General features: G+C 42.8%; 1 protein-coding gene across 1 annotated transcript; it reads right to left on the bottom strand.

Annotated features, from left to right (window-relative positions):
- Positions 1-6,270: 6,270 nt before the first annotated feature.
- On the bottom strand, positions 6,271-11,681 carry LOC143018668 (uncharacterized). Its single transcript, XM_076174257.1, has 3 exons — positions 11,615-11,681; positions 6,822-7,154; positions 6,271-6,341 (listed from the first exon to the last, which is right to left on the bottom strand). The coding sequence occupies exons 1-3, from the start codon at positions 11,679-11,681 to the stop codon at positions 6,271-6,273; spliced, it is 471 nt and encodes a 156-aa protein (XP_076030372.1).
- Between the last annotated feature and the right edge of the window lie 8,065 nt (positions 11,682-19,746).

Genomic DNA, 19,746 nt, shown 5'->3' with positions numbered 1-19,746 from the left:
ACCCACTCTTCCAAAATTCCCTATAACTCATATGGCAACAGCCTACTATCTCCATGTTTGGCAACCCTGATACAACTGTAGATAGAATATGTTTCTGGCAACACTCCGAGTTTTGATCGGAGCTTGCCATGTATATTGTAGACAGAACTAAGCTTGGCACGTTAAAGCCAACAATACAAATCCACCCGATTTCATTTCACCACCAATTCCCAATATAAGGTAACTTACAACCTACAGGAATACGGCGACGTTATTCTTATCCCCCGCCGCAGGAGTAGGAGAAAAGAAGAGGTTGTGTTCTAGGAGTTCTACGTGAGAGACTTAAGAAGAGCTCCGTGCATTATAATTCCGCATTACTCTGGTCCATAGGGGTGTCGTCGCTGATGTCCCTGAAGTACCTAGGAGGGAGGGAGAGGAGGGAGAGGAGGGAGGAGGAAAAGGAGAAGGAGGAAGGAAAGAGGATGAGGAAGAAGAGGAGCAGAGAGAAGGATGTGTGTGTGTGTATGTGTGTGTGTGTGTGTGTGACAAGTGTGAATGTAGTAATTTCAGAGGGATTAGCCTGTTGAGTGTAGTAGGGAAGGCTTATGGGAGAATCTTAATTGAGAGGATTAGGAGAGGAACAGAAGGAGTAATTGGTGAGGAACAGTGTGGATTTAGGACGGGTAGAGGTTGTGTAGATCAGATCTTTGTGGTAAGACAGGTATGTGAGAAAGCTATAGGAAAGGGGAAGGATGTTTTTTGGGCTTTTATGGATCTGGAAAAGGCTTATGATAGGGTAGACAGAAAGGCACTGTGGGAGGTTATGCAGATTTATGGGATAGGAGGAAAGCTTTTGGGAGCTGTCAAGAGTTTTTATGTGAGTAGTAGAGCATGTGTTAGGATTAGAAATGGAGAGAGTGAGTGCGTTATGTCGCCCTGGCTGTTCAACTTATACATGGATGGGGTGGTGCGAGAGGTGAATGCTAGGGTAGTGAGTCAGGGATTGGAGATGGTTAAAGAAAATGGAGAAAAGTGGGAGGTGAGCCAGCTGTTGTTCGCGGACGACACTGCGCTTGTGGCAGGGTCAGAGGAGGGATTGAGGAAGCTGGTGGCAGAGTTTGGGAGAGTATGTGATAGAAGAAAGCTAAAGATAAATGTGGGTAAAAGTAAGGTGATGAGATGTACAAGGGGTGAAAGTGGCAGTAGACTGGAAGTGAACATTAAGGGAGAGCGACTGGAGGAAGTGGATAGTTTTAGATACTTGGGTGCAAGTGTAGCAGGAAAAGGTGGAGTGAAGGTGGAGGTAGAATGTAGATTGAGAGAAGCGAGTAAAGGCCTTGGTGGTTTAAAGAGTGTAATTAGAAATAGACATTTGGGAATGGATGCGAAGAGGAGACTGTATGAAGGAGTGATTGTGCCAACAGCACTGTATGGGGCAGAAACGTGGAACATAAGAGAAGAAGAGAGAAGGAGTTTGAATGTGTTTGAGATGAGGTGTCTGAGAAGTATGGTGGGGGTTACTAGGCTAGATAGAGTGAGAAATGAGGAGGTGAGGAGGAGAACAGGGGTGAAAAAGGATTTGGGAGAGAGGGTTGATGAAAGAATATTAGGATGGTTTGGACACATGGAAAGAATGAGTGAAGAAAGACTAGTAAAAGAGGTATGGAAGGCAGATGTGGAGGGAGTGAACATGAGGGGACGTCCTAGGATGAGGTGGATGGATGGGGTGAAGGGGGCTTTGGGGAAGAGGGGAATGTCTGTTGAGGAAGGAAGGGAGAGGACGGAAGACAGAGGTGAGTGGAGAATGGTTGTATATGGATGATGTTGTGACTGCATGAGGAGGAATGGGCGGTGTGGGGGGGTTAGTATGTGTGAGTAAATTTTGACGCAGCCCGAAGGGATTTCTCCCCGTCCTCTCCTTATATGCAAAGGGGGACGGAGAGGGGGGGTCGCCGATTAAATGAAGCGGCCTTGCTGTGGATGTACTGTGTCTTGCGACACTGCTTCTGACCCAGGGCGGTGGGCAGGGTTCAGGGATGACCCGTCATCCAGGAGGTGCTCAGATGAGAGGAAGGGTGGGAGGGGTGTGGAGTGTATTTAGGGATGAAATGGGTGGGAGTGTTTTTATGCCTTTCCCTTTGTGGCTACCTCCCTTGGAAGGGGGAAAAAGCCTTGGTATATGTATGTATGTATGTGTGTGTGTGTGTGTGTGTGTGTGTGTGTGTGTGTGTGTGTGTGTGTGTGTGTGTGTGTGTATGTGTGTGTGTGTGTTTATGTATGTGTGCATATGTTTGTGTTTGTATGTGTGTTTATGCGAATGTGTGTGTATGTCTATGTATGTGTGTGTTTGCGTATGTGTGTGTGTATTTGTGTGTGTGCGCGCGCGCGCATGTATGTTTGTGTGTGCGAGTGTGTGTGTGTATGAGCGTGTGTTTGTATGTATGTGTGTGTGTGTGTGTGTGTGTGTGTGTGTGTGTGTGTGTGTGTGTGTGTGTGTGTGTGTGTGTGTGTGTGTGTGTGTGTGTGTGTGTGTGTGTGTGTGTGTCTGTGTGTGTGAGTGTGTGGTATGCACTCGTGTGTTTGTATGTATGTTTGTTTGTATGTATGTGTGTGTGTGTGTGTGTGTATGTGTGTGTGTGTGTGTGTGTGTGTGTGTGTGTGTGTGCGGGTGTGTGCGGGTGTGTGTGTGTGTGTGTGCGCGTCTCTGTGTGTGTGAGTGTGTGTTTGTGTGTGTGTATGTGTGTGTTTGTGTATGCGTGTGCATATCTGTGAGTGTGTGTGTGTGCGTGTGAGTGTAGTACTGAATTGATTCACATGTAACCTTTCCCCCTCCATTTTTTTTTTTTTTTTTTTTTTTTTTTTTTTTTTTTTTTTCCCAAGCCATTGGGTACCTTCGGTGCATTTGCCACTATAGCCGGGGTAAGTGGCAGTCACTCGCAGTTTTGTCATTCTAATCAATGACTTTGTGTTTTCGAAACAATATCAACCTCCTGCCCATATAATAAAGGATAATTCAATCGAGTCTCTAAATCTATAATTGATGATAATAATAGTAATAATAATAATAGTAATAATAATAATAATAATAATAATAATAATAATAATAATAATAATAATAGATAAATAAATAAATTAATAGATAAATAGATAGAAATCCTCTACTTTCTGTAGGTATTCCTTTATTCGCAAGGATACATACTTGATACAATTTGGATCGTCCCATTCAGGTATTTTCATATTCTGTGGCAGTCATCATAAACCCATCAAGATGCTTCACTTTTTTTTTTTTCAAATGATTCTTATAGTACACAAAATTCAAAAACACACGTATATCATTATGTTTGACAGAATAAGAAAAGAAGGATTGAATTGAGAAATACCTCTCGGCATATATTTCAATGCGTGTCGGTGGAACCGGGAAGGTAATGAACTTGTATATGATCAGCGGACATGAGCAATGCAAGGTAGCTGCGAATATCTACGTTCTCTGGAACCTTCCTGGAACAGAATTTGTTTGGGCCCCTCAAAGTGTCCAGATGGCGTCCCCATAGCCCTCACCCTTCCTGAATGGCTCACCAAGTACCATTCAGTAAAGTCGCCACCAGCCTAAGAGCTATTCGGGCCTGTTGGGGATCTTTGGGCGGTCAAATCAGTGCCCTCGAAGAGCACAATAAGCGACTTCAGGCCCAGCTGGAGGACGAGAGGCGAGAACGCCAAGTCCTCCTCCACAAATACGAGGCGCAAAGTCTAATGGAGGACAAGCCCACACAGACCATGAGGATTAGTCGGAAATCCCATGGCTTTAAGATCAACACAAAACAATCGGCGGAAAACAGGCTTCTAAAGAAAGAACGAGATTTTCTAAAGGATCAACTGCAAGATTACAAGGGTCTGCTTCAGCGGTTTATGGAGGAAAGGCTCAGTCATCGCCTTGAGGAGAAACTCGATGACATGAAGGCGAAAATGGAGGTTCAGATGGAACAAATTTTGAAAGAGAACAAGGATCTCAATGAAAAAGTGAGGCGGTTGTAGGATCAAATCGAAGAACAGGGCAATGAGCTAAAAGAGCTTCGGAATGCCCAAACCGAAGTTGCAAATTCAAGAGGCGTGGAAGAACGCCACAAACAAAATTTCAAGCCCGAAATTAATAGACATGGGAAGCTCACAACGCCACCTACACCGCCTCCACCTCCACCTCTGCCTTGTATTCCTCCACCACCACCGCTTCCACCGGCCGTAAACAAAAAGAATGAAGAAGTTACAGAAAGCCCAAATAGGCCTTAGAGTGGACAAACAGACTTACGTGCCTTGCTTTTACAACAGATCCGAAGAGGAGTGAAATTGAGGCCCACGAAGCCTACGTAGGGGGAAAAGCCCATGGAAAGTGTTAATGAAGAAAGCTTAGCAGCGACATAGTCGCAAGGAAAGCTAAACACAACACCCCCACCGCCTCCTCCACCACCGCCTCTTCCTCCAACGAGGAACAAGCTACCGGTCCTCAAGAGAACCAAAAGCTTTAATGAAAGCGACGGCGTCAAAGGGGTACAGATGCCAAAGACGGACACGCGAGCTCTCCTCATGGAGGAAATTAGGAAGGGCGTGAAGCTGCGACCCGCCCATAAGCCCTCAGCCGGGCAAAAAAGTCTCGAAAAGAAGACTTCGCCTATACCCGAAGACCCGAGCCCTGTGGATAACAAATCGAAGGAGGAAGTTCAAAAGCCTCTAGGAAAGCCTCAAGAGACCGACCTGCGATCTCGCCTGATGGACGAGATCCGGGTCGGCATCAAACTGCGTCCGACCTCGCAGCACTTGAGGGAGAAGCCCGTGCAACAGGATGACCTGACCCGGGTCTTGGCGCGGGCCATGGAGGCTCGGCGACCAGCCTTCCTCCACGATGACTCGGACGAGGAAGCCCGCAGTGACGACGAGGATGACTGGGACTGTTGAAAGTCCCATCCTCAATTTATGGAAAGAAAGGAGAGTTGTCCATCTTCCTTAAAATCGTCACCATTAGTATACGGAAAGTGATCAAAGGAAAGGGCAAAAAATGGTCACAGACCTAATCATCGTCACAACCTCACAGAAAGTGAACGAAGGAAAGTGAAAAAAATGGTCACAGCCCTAGTTATCGTCACAGGAAGCGCAGAGAAAGTGATATAAGAAAAGTGCAAAAAATGCTCAAAGCCGTAGTCATGGTCACCACAAGCCCACAGAAAGTGATCAAATAAAACTGTGCAAAAAATGGTCACAGCCGTAGTCATCGTAAGGACGCCGACATAAACCGACATGCGTTTGACTTTGTATGCCCATAAAATAAGCCCATATGAAGATATTCACACTTCGCGCGCACGTGTGTGTGTGTGTGTGTGTCTATATGTATGTATGTATGTATATATATATATATATATATATATATATATATATATATATATATATATATATATATATATATATATATATATATAGCCGTAGTCATGGTCACCACAAGCCCACAGAAAGTGATCAAATAAAACTGTGCAAAAAATGGTCACAGCCGTAGTCATCGTAAGGACGCCGACATAAACCGGCATGCGTTTGACTTTGTATGCCCATAAAATAAGCCCATATGAAGTTATTCACACTTCGCGCGCGTGTGTGCGCACGTGTGTGTGTGTGTGTGTGTGTGTGTGTGTGTGTGTGTGTGTGTGTGTTATATGCATGTATGTATGTATATATATATATATATATATATATATATATATGTATATAAATATATTATATGTATATATATATATATTATGTATATATATATATATATATATATATATATATATATATATATATATATATATATACATATATATATATATATATATAGAGAGAGAGAGAGAGAGAGAGAGAGAGAGAGAGAGAGAGAGACAGAGACAGGTGTATGTGTATATATATATACTGTATATTCTCACCAGACGCCTGGTAGGCTAGTGCCTGTCAGCCACTGAGTCCCGATGAACGATTTTCCTCCATTCTTGTCGGTTCGCAAAGGTCTCTTCTCTCTCAATTTCAGTCAGGCTACTTCCCCTCGCCGCCAGTGCTTCCCCAACTCCTTCAACCCATCTCTTCCTTGGTCTTCCCACAGGTCTTCTTTCTTGAGGTCTATATTCCAGATATTTTCTCGGTAACTGGTTCTCTTTCATTCTTTGCACATGTCCATACCATCTTTGCTTGCTTCTCTCCACCATCCCCAAGATTGATACAACTCCCAGCTCTCTTCTTATATCATCATTCTTCAACCTGTCTCTCCTAGTCACTCCTTTAATCATTCTCAGCACCCTCATCTCTGCAGCCTATCTTTGATCTTGTTCTGCTTGTCAATGTCCGGGCTTCTGGTCCATAAGTCAGTATAGGTCTTAATATGGTGTTGTATATTGTTGTTTTACATTTTCTGGGGATATTTTTGTCTTTCAGTAGTGGATATAGCATGCTTATATTTGAATTGTATTTACATATTCTATTGTTTAGTTCTATGTCCTGTCTATTTTCTTTTTCAAAGCAAACTCCAAGATACTTAAAGTTGGTTACCTGTTTTAATCTCTCACTCCCCACCTCCACGTCCACTTCCACATTTCTTCAACCAACATACATAACTTCAGTTTTGTTTACATTTATTTTCATTTCCCTTGTTCTCAGCGTATTTTCCCATCTGTTCATTGCATTCTGTAGTTGTTGTTCATTGTCAGTGATAACTGCTATATCATCTGCATAAGCAAATGTGATTTCATTGTCGTCATCGCATATTTCTTTCATACATCTGTCCATATATATAATAAAGAGCAGCGGCGATATGACACCACCCTGCCTCACACCTGTTCTCACTTCGAACCATTCGCTCTCCATATCTCTTCCTCTAACTTTACTCATTGTCTCATGTAATATGCTTTGTATTGCCCTTTTTAGTTTACCAGGTATTCCATACTCTTCATGTCCCAATGCTTCCCACAGTTTCTTCCTAGGTACCCTGTCAAAAGCTTTCTCCATATCAATGAATACAGCATATTTATCCTTATTCCATTCCCAGTCTTTTTCCAGAAGTAGTTTCATAGCAAATATAAGATCTACTGTTCCTTTTCCAGGCCTAAAGCCATGTTGCCACTTCCCAATTTTTTCCTCTACCAGTCCTCTGAGTCTCTGTTCCAGCACTGTTTCATAAATTTTTCCAGCGTGTGAAAGCAGAGATATACCTCTATAGTTTTCACATCTTGTTTTATCTCCCTTCTTATATATTGGGCACACTATAGCTCTCCTCCAGTCATCTGGGATCCTCCCCTCCTCCCACGCTATGTTGAAAATTCTCCTTAGCCATGTCACTCCCACATCATCCAGTGCTTTAAATATTTCACTTGGGATTCCATCTTTACAGAATGGTGATCGGAAAGGTCAAATTAAAGACACCAAAGAGGAACAGAGGAAGACAGGGGAAAAGATATTGCCTTGAAAATCTAAAAAATGAAGAATGCTTGAGAGAATTGAAAAACAAGGTGGAAGAGAAATTGCCAAATGGTGTGTGAGGATGTGGAAACTGAGTGGGGAAAAATAAAGACGACGATACTGTATATATATATATATTTGTGTGTGTGTGTGTGTGTGTGTGTGTGTGTGTGTGTGTGTGTGTGTGTGTGTGTGTGTGTGTGTGTATGTGTGTGTGTGTTTATTCATTTATTCATTCATTTATCATGTGTGTGTGTGTGTGTGTGTGTGTGTGGGTCACGAGGGAATTTCATTTCGCTAAAGGAAACCCACTGCTTCCTCTTGCAGGTAACAGACAGCAGAGTCAATCGTTGTTGGACATGATGGGGAGAGAAAGAGAGAGAGGGGGGAAGAGAGAGAGGGGACAGAGAGGGGACAGAGAGAGAGCGAGAGAGAGAACAATAGTAGTTATGTAAACATCACGCAGAGAAAGGAACCCTACATAAGAATAGGGTACATAACAATACTACACCAGATGTCAGATTGCACCAGGTATAGAGAATAGAGAGAGAGAGAGAGAGAGAGAGAGAGAGAGAGAGAGAGAGAGAGAGAGAGAAAGGGTGGTTTATATGGCATTAATGGACTATGTAGTGGTATCAAGAAGAAGAAGAGGAAGAGTTCTGGATGTTCATACTCTTAGGGGAGAGAATGGGGGAATATCAGATCATTTATTGATGGAAAGTAAGTAGAGATTGGACGATACGTGGAGAAGAGGAAAAGAGCAGAAGGTAGAGAGGTGCTTAGAGTAAACTATTTAAATAGGAAGGAAAAGGAGAAGAATACAAGAAGAAGCTGAGAGAAGTGCGGGGGGTGGTGAAGGATAGAGTAGAACTAGGAGTGGTGGAAGAATAGGAGTGTGTCAAGGAGGGAGGGACAAGGTGTCTAAAGATGCTATGTGGAACAAAGAGGATGGGAGGAAATAGAAGGAAGGTTAGTGAGTGGTGGGATGATGAGGTAAATAAGGTTGTACAAGAGAAGAACTGAGCATTCGGGAACTGATTACAAAGTAGGACGAGAGAATCATGTGAAAGGTAAAAAAAAAAGAAGATATGCAAAACATAAGATAAAAATGCATAGAGAAGAGCAGATGTAAAATGGGGAGGAGTATAACAAAAGATCTTAAAAGTAATAAAATTTTGGAAGAAATTTTAGAGAGGAAGAGGAGGCGAGTCAAGTAGAGAAGAAAAGCTAAATGGCACAGATGGAGAGATGTTAACAGAAGAGGAGGTAGTAAAGGGAAGGTGGGCGGAGTATTTTAGAGAGCTGTTAAATGTGGAGGAGGATTGGGAGGAACTGGTGGTAGCAGTGGAAGGCGATAATAAAACGACGGTGGTGAGAGGAAAATAGAGGAGATATAAGAAAATATAAAGTGCAAGTAGATTTGAAAATGATGAGAGCAGGTAAGGCACCTGGGTTAGATGGGTGTCATGTGGAGTATCTCTAGAAGGGAAGTACAGTAATAGTGGACTGGCTAGTGAAGTTGTTCAATGTGTGTCTAAGGGAGGGTAGAGTGCCAGAGGACTGAAGGAGTGCCTTATATTTCCACTTTATAAAGAAAAAGGAGGCAAATATGAGTGTAGTAGTTTCAGAGGGATCAGTTTGTTGAGTGTAGTTGGAAAGGCTTATGAGAGGGAAGAAGAACAGGGGGAGCAATTGGTGAGGAACAATGTGGGTATAGGAAATGGCAGTTATGTGGGAAAGTTATATCAAAAGGTAAGGATATTTTTTGAGGCTTTATGGATTTGGAAAAGGCTTATGACAAGGTAGATAGAAAGATACTGTGAGAGGTATTGCAGATATATGAGATTGGGGGAAAGATGTTGAGGGCGGCCAAGATTTTTTATAAGAGTAGTAGAGCCTGTGTTAGAATTACATATAAAGAGAATAAGTGGTTTGAGGTAAAGGTGGGGCTGCTATAGGGATGTGTCTTGTCGCCATGGCTGTTCACTTTATACATGGATGGAGTGGCGCGGGAGGCAAAGACGAGGGTAATGGACAGGGGACTAGAGACTTTTAAAGAAAATGGAGAAAAGTGGGAGGTGAGCCAATTGTTGTTTACTGACGACACTGCGCTTGTGGCAATGTCAGGTGGGGGATTAGGGGAGTTAGTGACGGAGTTTGGGAAGGTATACAATTGGAGAATGTTGAAGATAAATGTGGGTTAGCGTGCACACGCGCGCACGCACACATAGGCTGCAACTTGGTACTCTCGACGACGGCGACCACCTCCCAATGGGCGGTTCATTGTTTCTAAGTGACCCGGCTCACCGACTCTTCCGACAATGCCCTTCAGCGACAATAGATTCTCTGCATCTCAGATCATGCCCTCTACTTTGAACAATGGCCTCCCTGCATCTCCGGTCAACCACCTATGCGGGTACAAAGGCTCTACTGGCGCCTCTCGTCGCGTCGACAACCGACACGACCCACTCTTCCAAAATTCCCTATAACTCATATGGCAACAGCCTACTATCTCCATGTTTGGCAACCCTGATACAACTGTAGATAGAATATGTTTCTGGCAACACTCCGAGTTTTGATCGGAGCTTGCCATGTATATTGTAGACAGAACTAAGCTTGGCACGTTAAAGCCAACAATACAAATCCACCCGATTTCATTTCACCACCAATTCCCAATATAAGGTAACTTACAACCTACAGGAATACGGCGACGTTATTCTTATCCCCCGCCGCAGGAGTAGGAGAAAAGAAGAGGTTGTGTTCTAGGAGTTCTACGTGAGAGACTTAAGAAGAGCTCCGTGCATTATAATTCCGCATTACTCTGGTCCATAGGGGTGTCGTCGCTGATGTCCCTGAAGTACCTAGGAGGGAAGGAGAGGAGGGAGGAGGAAGAGGAGAAGGAGGAAGGAAAGAGGATGAGGAAGAAGAGAAGCAGAGAGGAGGATGTGTGTGTGTGTGTGTGTTTATGTGTGTGTGTGTTTATGTGTGTGTGTGTGTGTGTGTGTGTGTGTGTGTGTGTGTGTGTTTATGTTTGTGTGTGTTTATGTGTGTATGTTTGTGTTTGTATGTGTGTTTATGCGTGTGTGTGTATGTGTGTGTGTGTACGTATGTGTGTGTGTTTGCGTATGTGTGTGTGTGCGCGCGCGCGCATGTATGTTTGTGTGCGAGTGTGTGTGTGTATGAGCGTGTGTTTGTATGTATGTGTGTGTGTGTGTGTGTGTGTGTGTGTGTGTGTGTGTGTGTGTGTGTGTGTGTGTGTGTGTGTGTGCGGGTGTGTGCGTGTGTGTGTGTGCGTGTCTGTGTGTGTGAGTGTGTGGTATGCGTGTGTATATGTGAGTGTGTGCGCGTCTCTGTGTGTGTGAGTGTGTGTTTGTGTGTGTGTATGTGTGTGTTTGTGTATGCGTGTGCATATCTGTGAGTGTGTGTGTGTGCGTGTGAGTGTGTTCGTTGCTTTGTTTTAAGGTCTTGCAGCTGTTATCTGGTGAAAGGAAGTACTGAATTGATTCACATGTAAGCTTTCCCCCCTCCATTTTTTTTTTTTTTTTTTTTTTTTTTTTTTTTTTTTTTTAGCTCAAGCCATTGGGTACCTTCGGTACATTTGCCACTATAGCCGGGGTAAGTGGCAGTCACTCGCAGTTTTGTCATTCTAATCAACGACTTTGTGTTTTCGAAACAATATCAATCTCCTGCCCATATAATAAAGGATAATTCAATCGAGTCTCTAAATCTGTAATTGATAATAATAATAATAATAATAATAATAATAATAATAATAATAATAATAATAATAATAATAATAATAATAAATAAATAGATAAATTGATATATAAATAGATAGAATTCCCTTACTTTCTGTAGGTATTCCTTTATTCGCAAGGATACATACTTGATACAATTTGGAACGTCCCATTCAGGTATTTTCATATTCTGTCGCAGCGATCATAAATCCATCGTAAAGAAGCTTCACAATTTTTTTCTTCAAATGATTCTTATAGTACACAAAATTCAAAACAAATGTATATCATTATGTTTGACAGAATAAGAAAAGAAGGATTGAATTGAGAAATACCTCTCGGCATATATTTCAATGCGTGTCGGTGGAACCGGGAAGGTAATGAACTTGTATATGATCAGCGGACATGAGCAATGCAAGGTAGCTGCGAATATCTACGTTCTCTGGAACCTTCCTGGAACAGAATTTGTTTGGGCCCCTCAAAGTGTCCAGATGGCGTCCCCATAGCCCTCACCCTTCCTGAATGGCTCACCAAGTACCATTCAGTGAAGTCGCCACCAGCCTGAGAGCTATTCGGGCCTGTTGGGGATCTTTGGGCGGTCAAATCAGTGCCCTCGAAGAGCACAATAAGCGACTTCAGGCCCAGCTGGAGGAGGAGAGGCGAGAACGCCAAGTCCTCCTCCACAAATACGAGGCGAAAACACCAATGAAGGACAAGCCCACACAGACTATGATGATTAGTCGGAAATCCCATGGCTATAAGATCAACACAAAACAATCGGCGGAAAACAGGCTTCTAAAGAAAGAACGGAACTTTCTAAAGGATCAACTGCAAGATTACAAGGGTCTGCTTCAGCGGTTTATGGAGGAAAGGCTCAGTCATCGCCTTGAGGAGAAACTCGATGACATGAAGACGAAAATGGAGGTTCAGATGGAAACAAGTTTGAAAGAGAACAAGGATCTCAATGAAAAAGTGAGGCGGTTGTAGGATCAAATCGAAGAACAGGGCAATGAGCTAAAAGAGCTTCGGAATGCCCAATCCGAAGTTGCAAATTCAAGAGGCGTGGAAGAACGCCAGAAACAAAATTTCAAGCCCGAAATTGATAGCCATGGGAAGCTCACAACGCCACCTACACCGCCTCCATCTCCACCTCTGCCTTGTATTCCTCCACCACCACCGCTTCCACCGGCCGTAAACAGTAAGAGTAAAGAAGAAATCACGAAAAGCCCAAATAGGCCTTAGAGTGGACAAACAGACTTACGTGCCTTGCTTCTACAACAGATCCGAAGAGGAGTGAAATTGAGGCCCACGAAGCCTACATAGGGGTCCATGGAAAGTGTTAATGAAGAAAGCTTAGCAGCAAAATAGTCGCAAGGAAAGCTAAACACAACACCCCCACCTCCTCCTCCACCACCGCCTCTTCCTCCAACGAGGAACAAGCTACCGGTCCTCAAGAGAACCAAAAGCTTTAATGAAAGCGACGGCGTCAAAGGCGCACAGACGCCAACGACGGACACGCGAGCTCTCCTCATGGAGGAAATTAGGAAGGGCGTGAAGCTGCGACCCACCCATAAGCCCTCAGCCGGGCAAAAAAGTCTCGAAAAGAAGACTTCGCCTATTACCGAAGACCCGAGCCCTGTGGATAACAAATCGAAGGAGGAAGTTCAAAAGCCTCTAGGAAAGCCTCAAGAGACCGACCTGCGATCTCGCCTGATGGACGAGATCCGGGTCGGCATCAAATTACGTCCGACCTCGCAGCACTTGAGAGAGAAGCCCGCGCAACAGGATGACCTGACCCGGGTCTTGGCGCGGGCCATGGAGGCTCGGCGACCAGCCTTCCTCCACAATGACTCGGACGAGGAAGCCCGCAGTGACGACGAGGATGACTGGGACTGTTGAAAGTCCCATCCTCAATTTATGGAAAGAAAGGAGAGTTGTCCATCTTCCTTAAAATCGTCACCATTAGTATACGGAAAGTGATCAAAGGAAAGGGCAAAAAATGGTCACAGACCTAATCATCGTCACAACAACCTCACAGAAAGTGAACGAAGGAAAGTGAAAAAAATGGTCACAGCCCTAGTTATCGTCACAGGAAGCGCAGAGAAAGTGATATAAGAAAAGTGCAAATAAAACTGTGCAAAAAATGGTCACAGCCGTAGTCATCGTAAGGACGCCGACATAAACCGGCATGCGTTTGACTTTGTATGCCCATAAAATAAGCCCATATGAAGTTATTCACACTTCGCGCGCGCGCGCGGGCGTGCGCGTACGTGTGTGTGTGTGTGTGTCTTTATGTATGTATGTATATATATATGTATATATATATATATATATATATATATAGAGAGAGAGAGAGAGAGAGAGAGAGAGAGAGAGAGAGAGAGAGAGAGAGGGGTAGATGTATATAATATATATATATATATATTTATATATATATATATATAGATAGATAGAGAGAGAGAGACAGAGACAGGTGTATGTGTATATATATATATATATATATATATATATATGTGTGTGTGTGTGTGTGTGTGTGTGTGTGTGTGTGTGTGTGTGTGTGTGTGTGTGTGTGTGTGTGTGTGTGTGTGTATGTGTGTGTGTGTGTGTGTGTGTGTGTGTGTGTGTGTGTGTGTGTGTGTGTGTGTGTGTGTGTGTGTGTGTGTGTGTGTGTGTGTGTTTATTCATTTATTCATTCATTTATCATGTGTGTGTGTGTGTGTCACGAGGGAATTTTATTTCGCTAAAGGAAACCCACTGCTTCCTCTTGCAGGTAACAGACTGCAGAGTCAATCGTTGTTGGACATGATGGGGAGAGAAAGAGAGGGGGGAAGAGAGAGAGAGATAGGGGACAGAGAGAGTGCGAGAGAGAGAACAATAGTAGTTCTGTAAACATCACGCAGAGAAAGGAACCCTACATGAGAATAGGGTACATAACAATACTACACCAGAGGTCAGATTGCACCAGGTATAGAGAATAGAGAGAGAGAGAGAAAGAGAGAGAGAGGGAGGGAGAGAGAGAGAGAGGGAGGGAGAGAGAAAGAGATAGATAAATAGATAAAGATGGAGAGAGTGAGAGAGAGAGAGAAAGATAAATAGATAGAGAGAGATGGAGAGAGTGAGAGAAAGAGACAGAGAGTGAGGCAGAAAGAGATAGATAGATAGAGAGAGAGAGATAGAGAGAGAGAGGGTTATTGTTGACTGAGGAGTGAAAACAGAATCAGTATCGATAATGGAGTCTGTGGATACATTGGCAACAAAACTGCTTTGTTTCTTTGACCCAGTTCCGAGGTGCCGGTTGGCGGCTTTCGCTGTTATTGTGGCTGACGTGACCCCCCGCGGTGGCGAAGGAGGGTCATGGGGATAAGATGCAGTAAACGCATGCAGCGATTAAGTAGACCGAAGAGATGTAAATTGTTTAGTTGAGATACAAGAAACAGAAGAAAATCGAGGTTAAAAGGCGTGTTTAAATCTGAACGTACTCCACAGGAAACACAAATCGTCTTTTGGGAATAAAAAGGTAATACAAACCAGATGGAACTAAGCTCCACTTGAGTTGCCAGCTTTGCTTTATGTGCTCTGATATCCAGGTCAAGTGGGAGTTAGTAGACGTAAGGAAAGAAAGAAAATATCGAGCTGGTGTCTCAGAAAAAAGATAGAAATAATGCTAAACAATTTGTTTCTTCGATGTGTGAAAAAAACGGAGCCACATTGTGACTGGAAACAACGATTTACTGACAGATTAAACTTTTTCACGCTCAAAATTTGGATAGAAAATTCTCTTTGTCGTCGAAAAGGAAAACAGAGGCCTGTCACTGCTTAAAACCAAACCTTGTGTAAAACACGAAAACATTTTGGAATCGTTTGGTCGATACAGCAAATAAAACACTGATTTGCACCTACCCATACATAAACATGTGGAAATTTATGGACAACTGCAAAACTTGCATTGAAAAAGTTATTTTTATTTACGATACTCTGAGCGATAGAAATATGGTGACCTTGTATTGGGAGATTTGAATTACTCAGCTCTGATATAAAAAAAAAAAAAAAAAAAAAAAAAAAGAGAGAGAGAGGGAAACAGGCAATCAAAGAGTGACAATAACACTAACACAAACTTTGTCATGGTGCACTGCCCCCTTCCCCTCTACCTGGGAGTTGCATAGGGAAAAACATCCACAGTAGATTGCAGTTGATAACACGTACGTGCGCGCACGCGCACACACACATACACCCCCCCACACACACGCACACATACATATACATAAACACACGAACACACACATATACATAAACACACACACACACACATATATATATACACACGCACACACACACGCTCGCGCGTACACATGCGCACACACACACGCTCGCGCGTACACATGGACACACACACACACACACAAATAAAGAAAGAAATAAGAAATGATTACATAAGAACCGAAAAGAAGAGGAAAGGAATTTTGAGAAATGTATCATTAATAAATGCAAGGATAGACAAAAAAAAAATTATCAACGGCAAATTGAGACAAGGAAGAAATATCCAAGCTAATAGTTGAAGGCGAAATTTAAAGGAAACACAAACTCAGGCTGAAATAAAGAATGGAATTTTTCAATCTGTTTTCATTAACGAGAATGATTTTGTAGAGGAAGGAGATGTAAAGAATGGTATTGGATTCGAGGATATAAACGTGGATGTGAAGGTGTTGTTCAAGCTCTTAGAATAAATTTTTGCAATTCGGTTTTTCACTAAATAGAATTATTTTGTGGAGGAAGGAGGTGCAAGCAATAGTATTGGATAAGATCAGCGTTTCCTAACCTGGGATGCTGAAATCAATTATATGGGCTGGTGGAAAATGATGTACACAAAAATCACATTGATATATGTATCACTGATTACCCAGTTGTGCATATTTGACTTCCGTGCTATTTTAATTTCTTAGGGTGTTCTTAATTCTTCTACAAACAATATTGTCAATTTGTTTCAGTTCTAAGAATCATGAAAATAAATCATCAAACAGTACACTACACTTTCTTTTATCCTTCTGATAACAAGCAAGACGTGCTGGACTGCTTAGACATGACAACAGGGGGTGCTATGGTCGGAAAAAGTTGGGAAACGCTGTATTAGAGGATATATACATAGATGTGAAAGTACTCAAGCTTTTAGAATCACTGGGTGTTAGCAAAGCCTCATGGTCCGATAAGATACTTAGATCTAGAAAAGGCCTTTGACTAAGTACTTTGTAATCAAATATTATGGAAATTGGGGCATTTTGGAGGACTAAGAAGCTTTGGATAGATGAAAGATTTCCTGAAGGCCAGGACGGTACTTATAAGGACATGTCGTTACGAACAACAGCAACGTTCCTTATCTATGAATGACATGATGAAAAACACATCAAGCTACATTAGCATGTTTACAGACAAGATAAAAATCATGGGAAGAGCGACAGACGAGTAGCACTGTAGGTTGTTGCAAAAATATTTGGATAAACTTGGAAAACTAATTCAGATTTCGTAAAATGCAAAGTATCGGAAATGGTGAAAAAAAAAGGTATCGTTGAATTTAAAAAGACGACAATTCTGAAAGATATGAAAAATATAAATTTCTATACACGTAACTAAACCCTTGTAATAATCTAGAAGATGACACAATCTAGACCAGGGGTGGGGAACCTTTTTGTGCATGAAGGCCACCTTACAATTCATCGTCCCACATAGAGGCCGCACTGAACATTTTTTTTTTTCAATTATTTTATCCCTTTTTAGGGGACGGTGTAAGTTTTCCACCCCCCTCCCTAAAAATTCAGTTTAAAAATATTTTTTTAATTTTAAAAATATACATATGTATAAAAATTTCAAATTATTTTTTACCCATTTTTTTAAATTTCGAAGTGGGTGCAGAAGTTACACTTGACTTTGCTTTCGTCTATGTGTGTGGTGTATATTATAATTTTCAGGTGTATAATGATTTCAGACTTAAAAGATATTCAAGGTCTTTTAAAAAAAAAAATTAACATGTATATGAAAGGCCGCAGAGGGCCGCAGGTTCCCCACCTCTGATCTAGACCCTGGAACCATACATCCCAAGGTTATAGAAACAAATTTAAAAGGACCACTATTCTGAAAGATATGAAAAATATAATTTTTATACACATAAACAAACCCTTGTAATAGCCTAGAAGATGACACAATCTAGACTCTGGAACCATGTATGAATTTAAAACGAGGTATGATATAATTGGAGAATAAGAGACAGGACCCCAAGAATGTAGCTCTCCTCCTGCATACCACAGAAAGGTAAATACGTACACACACACACACACACACACAAATTAGTTAACTAAAGTAGTGTATATTTACATTGATCACTTCCATACTACCTCGAAAATCATGGGAAGTTCATCAGCTGCACTTCACTAGAGTAGTTTTTTGTAGCAACCACCAGGATAATTTAATCAAGTGAGGGTGGGGAACCCCCGACAGTCAAAAAAGGGTTGACCACCTTGCTGCCACGACAATCCTCAAACTGAATAAAATCCCCTACCACTAGCCAGGTCAAAATTAGCTGAGAATCATCGAGACAACCTTACCCCTTCCTAGCATCGGGGATTTTCTTGTCGAGCTGAATAAAGCCGCCTGACGCCAGCCGAAAGAGAACGTGTCGAGTGCGTCGAGGACGGACCGAGCCAACCTATCGCCACCCCCCTGGTGTACTGAACATATTCTGTTCTGGCTGGCGTTGGGCGGCGATCTCATGACTCGAGAGCTGAAGGCTTTCGATCGACCACTGCTCTTGAGGCAGAAGACTTCCGGAAGACTTCTGGTTAGCGCCGGACGGTGGAATTCAGCAGCTTTGTCAACAACGTCACCATAGCGAAGCCGCTGATCTTTTGGCCACTTCGTGACAAGGGGCTCTCCTAAGCTGAATAAAATCACCTGACATGCACCGCCAGGACAGGACCCTCCTTAGCCTAGACTCGAGAGTCTAATAGATAAATAAATAAATAAATTTATATATACACATATGTACACACACGCACAATATATATATGTATATATATATATATATATATATATATATACAGTATATATATATATATACATTATATATATATATATATATACATATATATATATATATATATATGTATATATATATATCCCAAGTTGAATAAAACTTCCTGGAATCTGCGAGACCCTCAGGAGTTTAGTCGAGAGTTTGATCGAAGAAAGAAAATCCTTTGACCACTTCTGGACAAAGATTTACTCTTGGCCAAATAAGATCGCCTGCCGTGCGTCCAGCTGAGCAAGGTCCCCAAAGGTGGTCCAGAAGTGGCCCGGCAGTGGGTCATCTGACGAAAGAGGTCAACCGTCTCGCTTTCGGTTTCGTTCGGTTACCCACCCACTCACCGAGCGGGCGGGTGACGATGGGAGTTGGCAGAGGTACGGAAGGACGCTCACGGATTCGCGGGGAAACTTAACAGCAATCTGAAGGCAACTGACCCTTTGTCGTCCAAGTTTAGCCATTGTGTTTATTCTTGGGTGTCGCCAGGCGATTTTATTCGTCTTAGGGAAAAGCCCTTGTCAACATAAAAAGGGTTCAAGGTTTCTGTGGTCCCAGAGACCTGAAGAGCCGCTCCCCTACCCTCACCTGTTTCAAGACATAGAGGGTAATGGTCGACACTTGGGAATTTTATTCAGCTGAGGGGAGTCCCCCTCGATCTTCACCGCCAGAGGCGCCCAGGACACGTTGACGACAACGACAATGGCCAAGCTGCAGCAGCGACTGTGGTGTTGGCCTGTTCATATCAAGCTGCAAAAGCGGCCGCGCAGGTAACAGTACGCGGTAATGGTAATTGGCAACTGATAATTGAAATTGGCAATGGTAATCATAGTGCTTAATAACGATTTGAATCATCGCTCTCCTTCGGCATTAAACCTTGAAGATTAAAAAAAAATGTCGAACGGCTCAAACTTGTCCTTCGACGACTTCACAAGCTGGAGGGGCTCCACAGAACCTCCCAGCCTCTCTTCGACAAAGTCCCCTCGCCGTGCCTTCGCCGGGAGAAAGGAACGAACTCGCTGAACTGAGGGGGAGTATGCATACCTTGCCTCGGTATGCATACTCTTCCGTCGCCTCATGCTTGATTCGCCGTCTCCGGAGGTCGTCGTCGTCGTCGCCGCAAAAGGTCTCGAAGGGGCGCCGCTCTTTCTTTCGCTTCGAAGTCTCTTCTCTCGAACACGATCACTCGGTGGTCCGGATCGAAAGCGGCACCCAAGTCGGCTCAATCCTTCGACGACGAAAATGGTGTGAATGCACTGTCCGCAACTACATATGTGCATGCATATATACATACATACATACATAAATATATACAAGTATACATACATTATTACATGCATACATACATACATACATTTATACATACGTGATTACATACATACATACATACTGTACATATATGCATTCATACATACATGTATACATACATACGCACATACATACATACATATTGTACATGCATACATATATGCATACATACTATGCATACATGCATGCATGCAT

This window comes from Oratosquilla oratoria, chromosome 35, assembly GCF_046742065.1.
Source record: "Oratosquilla oratoria isolate Oo_2021 chromosome 35, ASM4674206v1, whole genome shotgun sequence".
Taxonomy (NCBI): domain Eukaryota; kingdom Metazoa; phylum Arthropoda; class Malacostraca; order Stomatopoda; family Squillidae; genus Oratosquilla; species Oratosquilla oratoria.
This window is presented reverse-complemented; position numbering and strand designations above follow the sequence as displayed.

Coding starts and splice junctions, on each gene's coding strand:
- LOC143018668 (XM_076174257.1), bottom strand. CDS start 11,681: ATGGGGACGCCATCTGGACACTTTGAGGGGCCCAAACAAATTCTGTTC. Junction 7,155..11,614: donor CCAGGAAGGTTCCAGAGAAC/GTAGATATTCGC, acceptor TTTATGAAACAG/TGCTGGAACAGAGACTCAGA. Junction 6,342..6,821: donor ATGGTTCGAAGTGAGAACAG/GTGTGAGGCAGG, acceptor CTTATGGACCAG/AAGCCCGGACATTGACAAGC.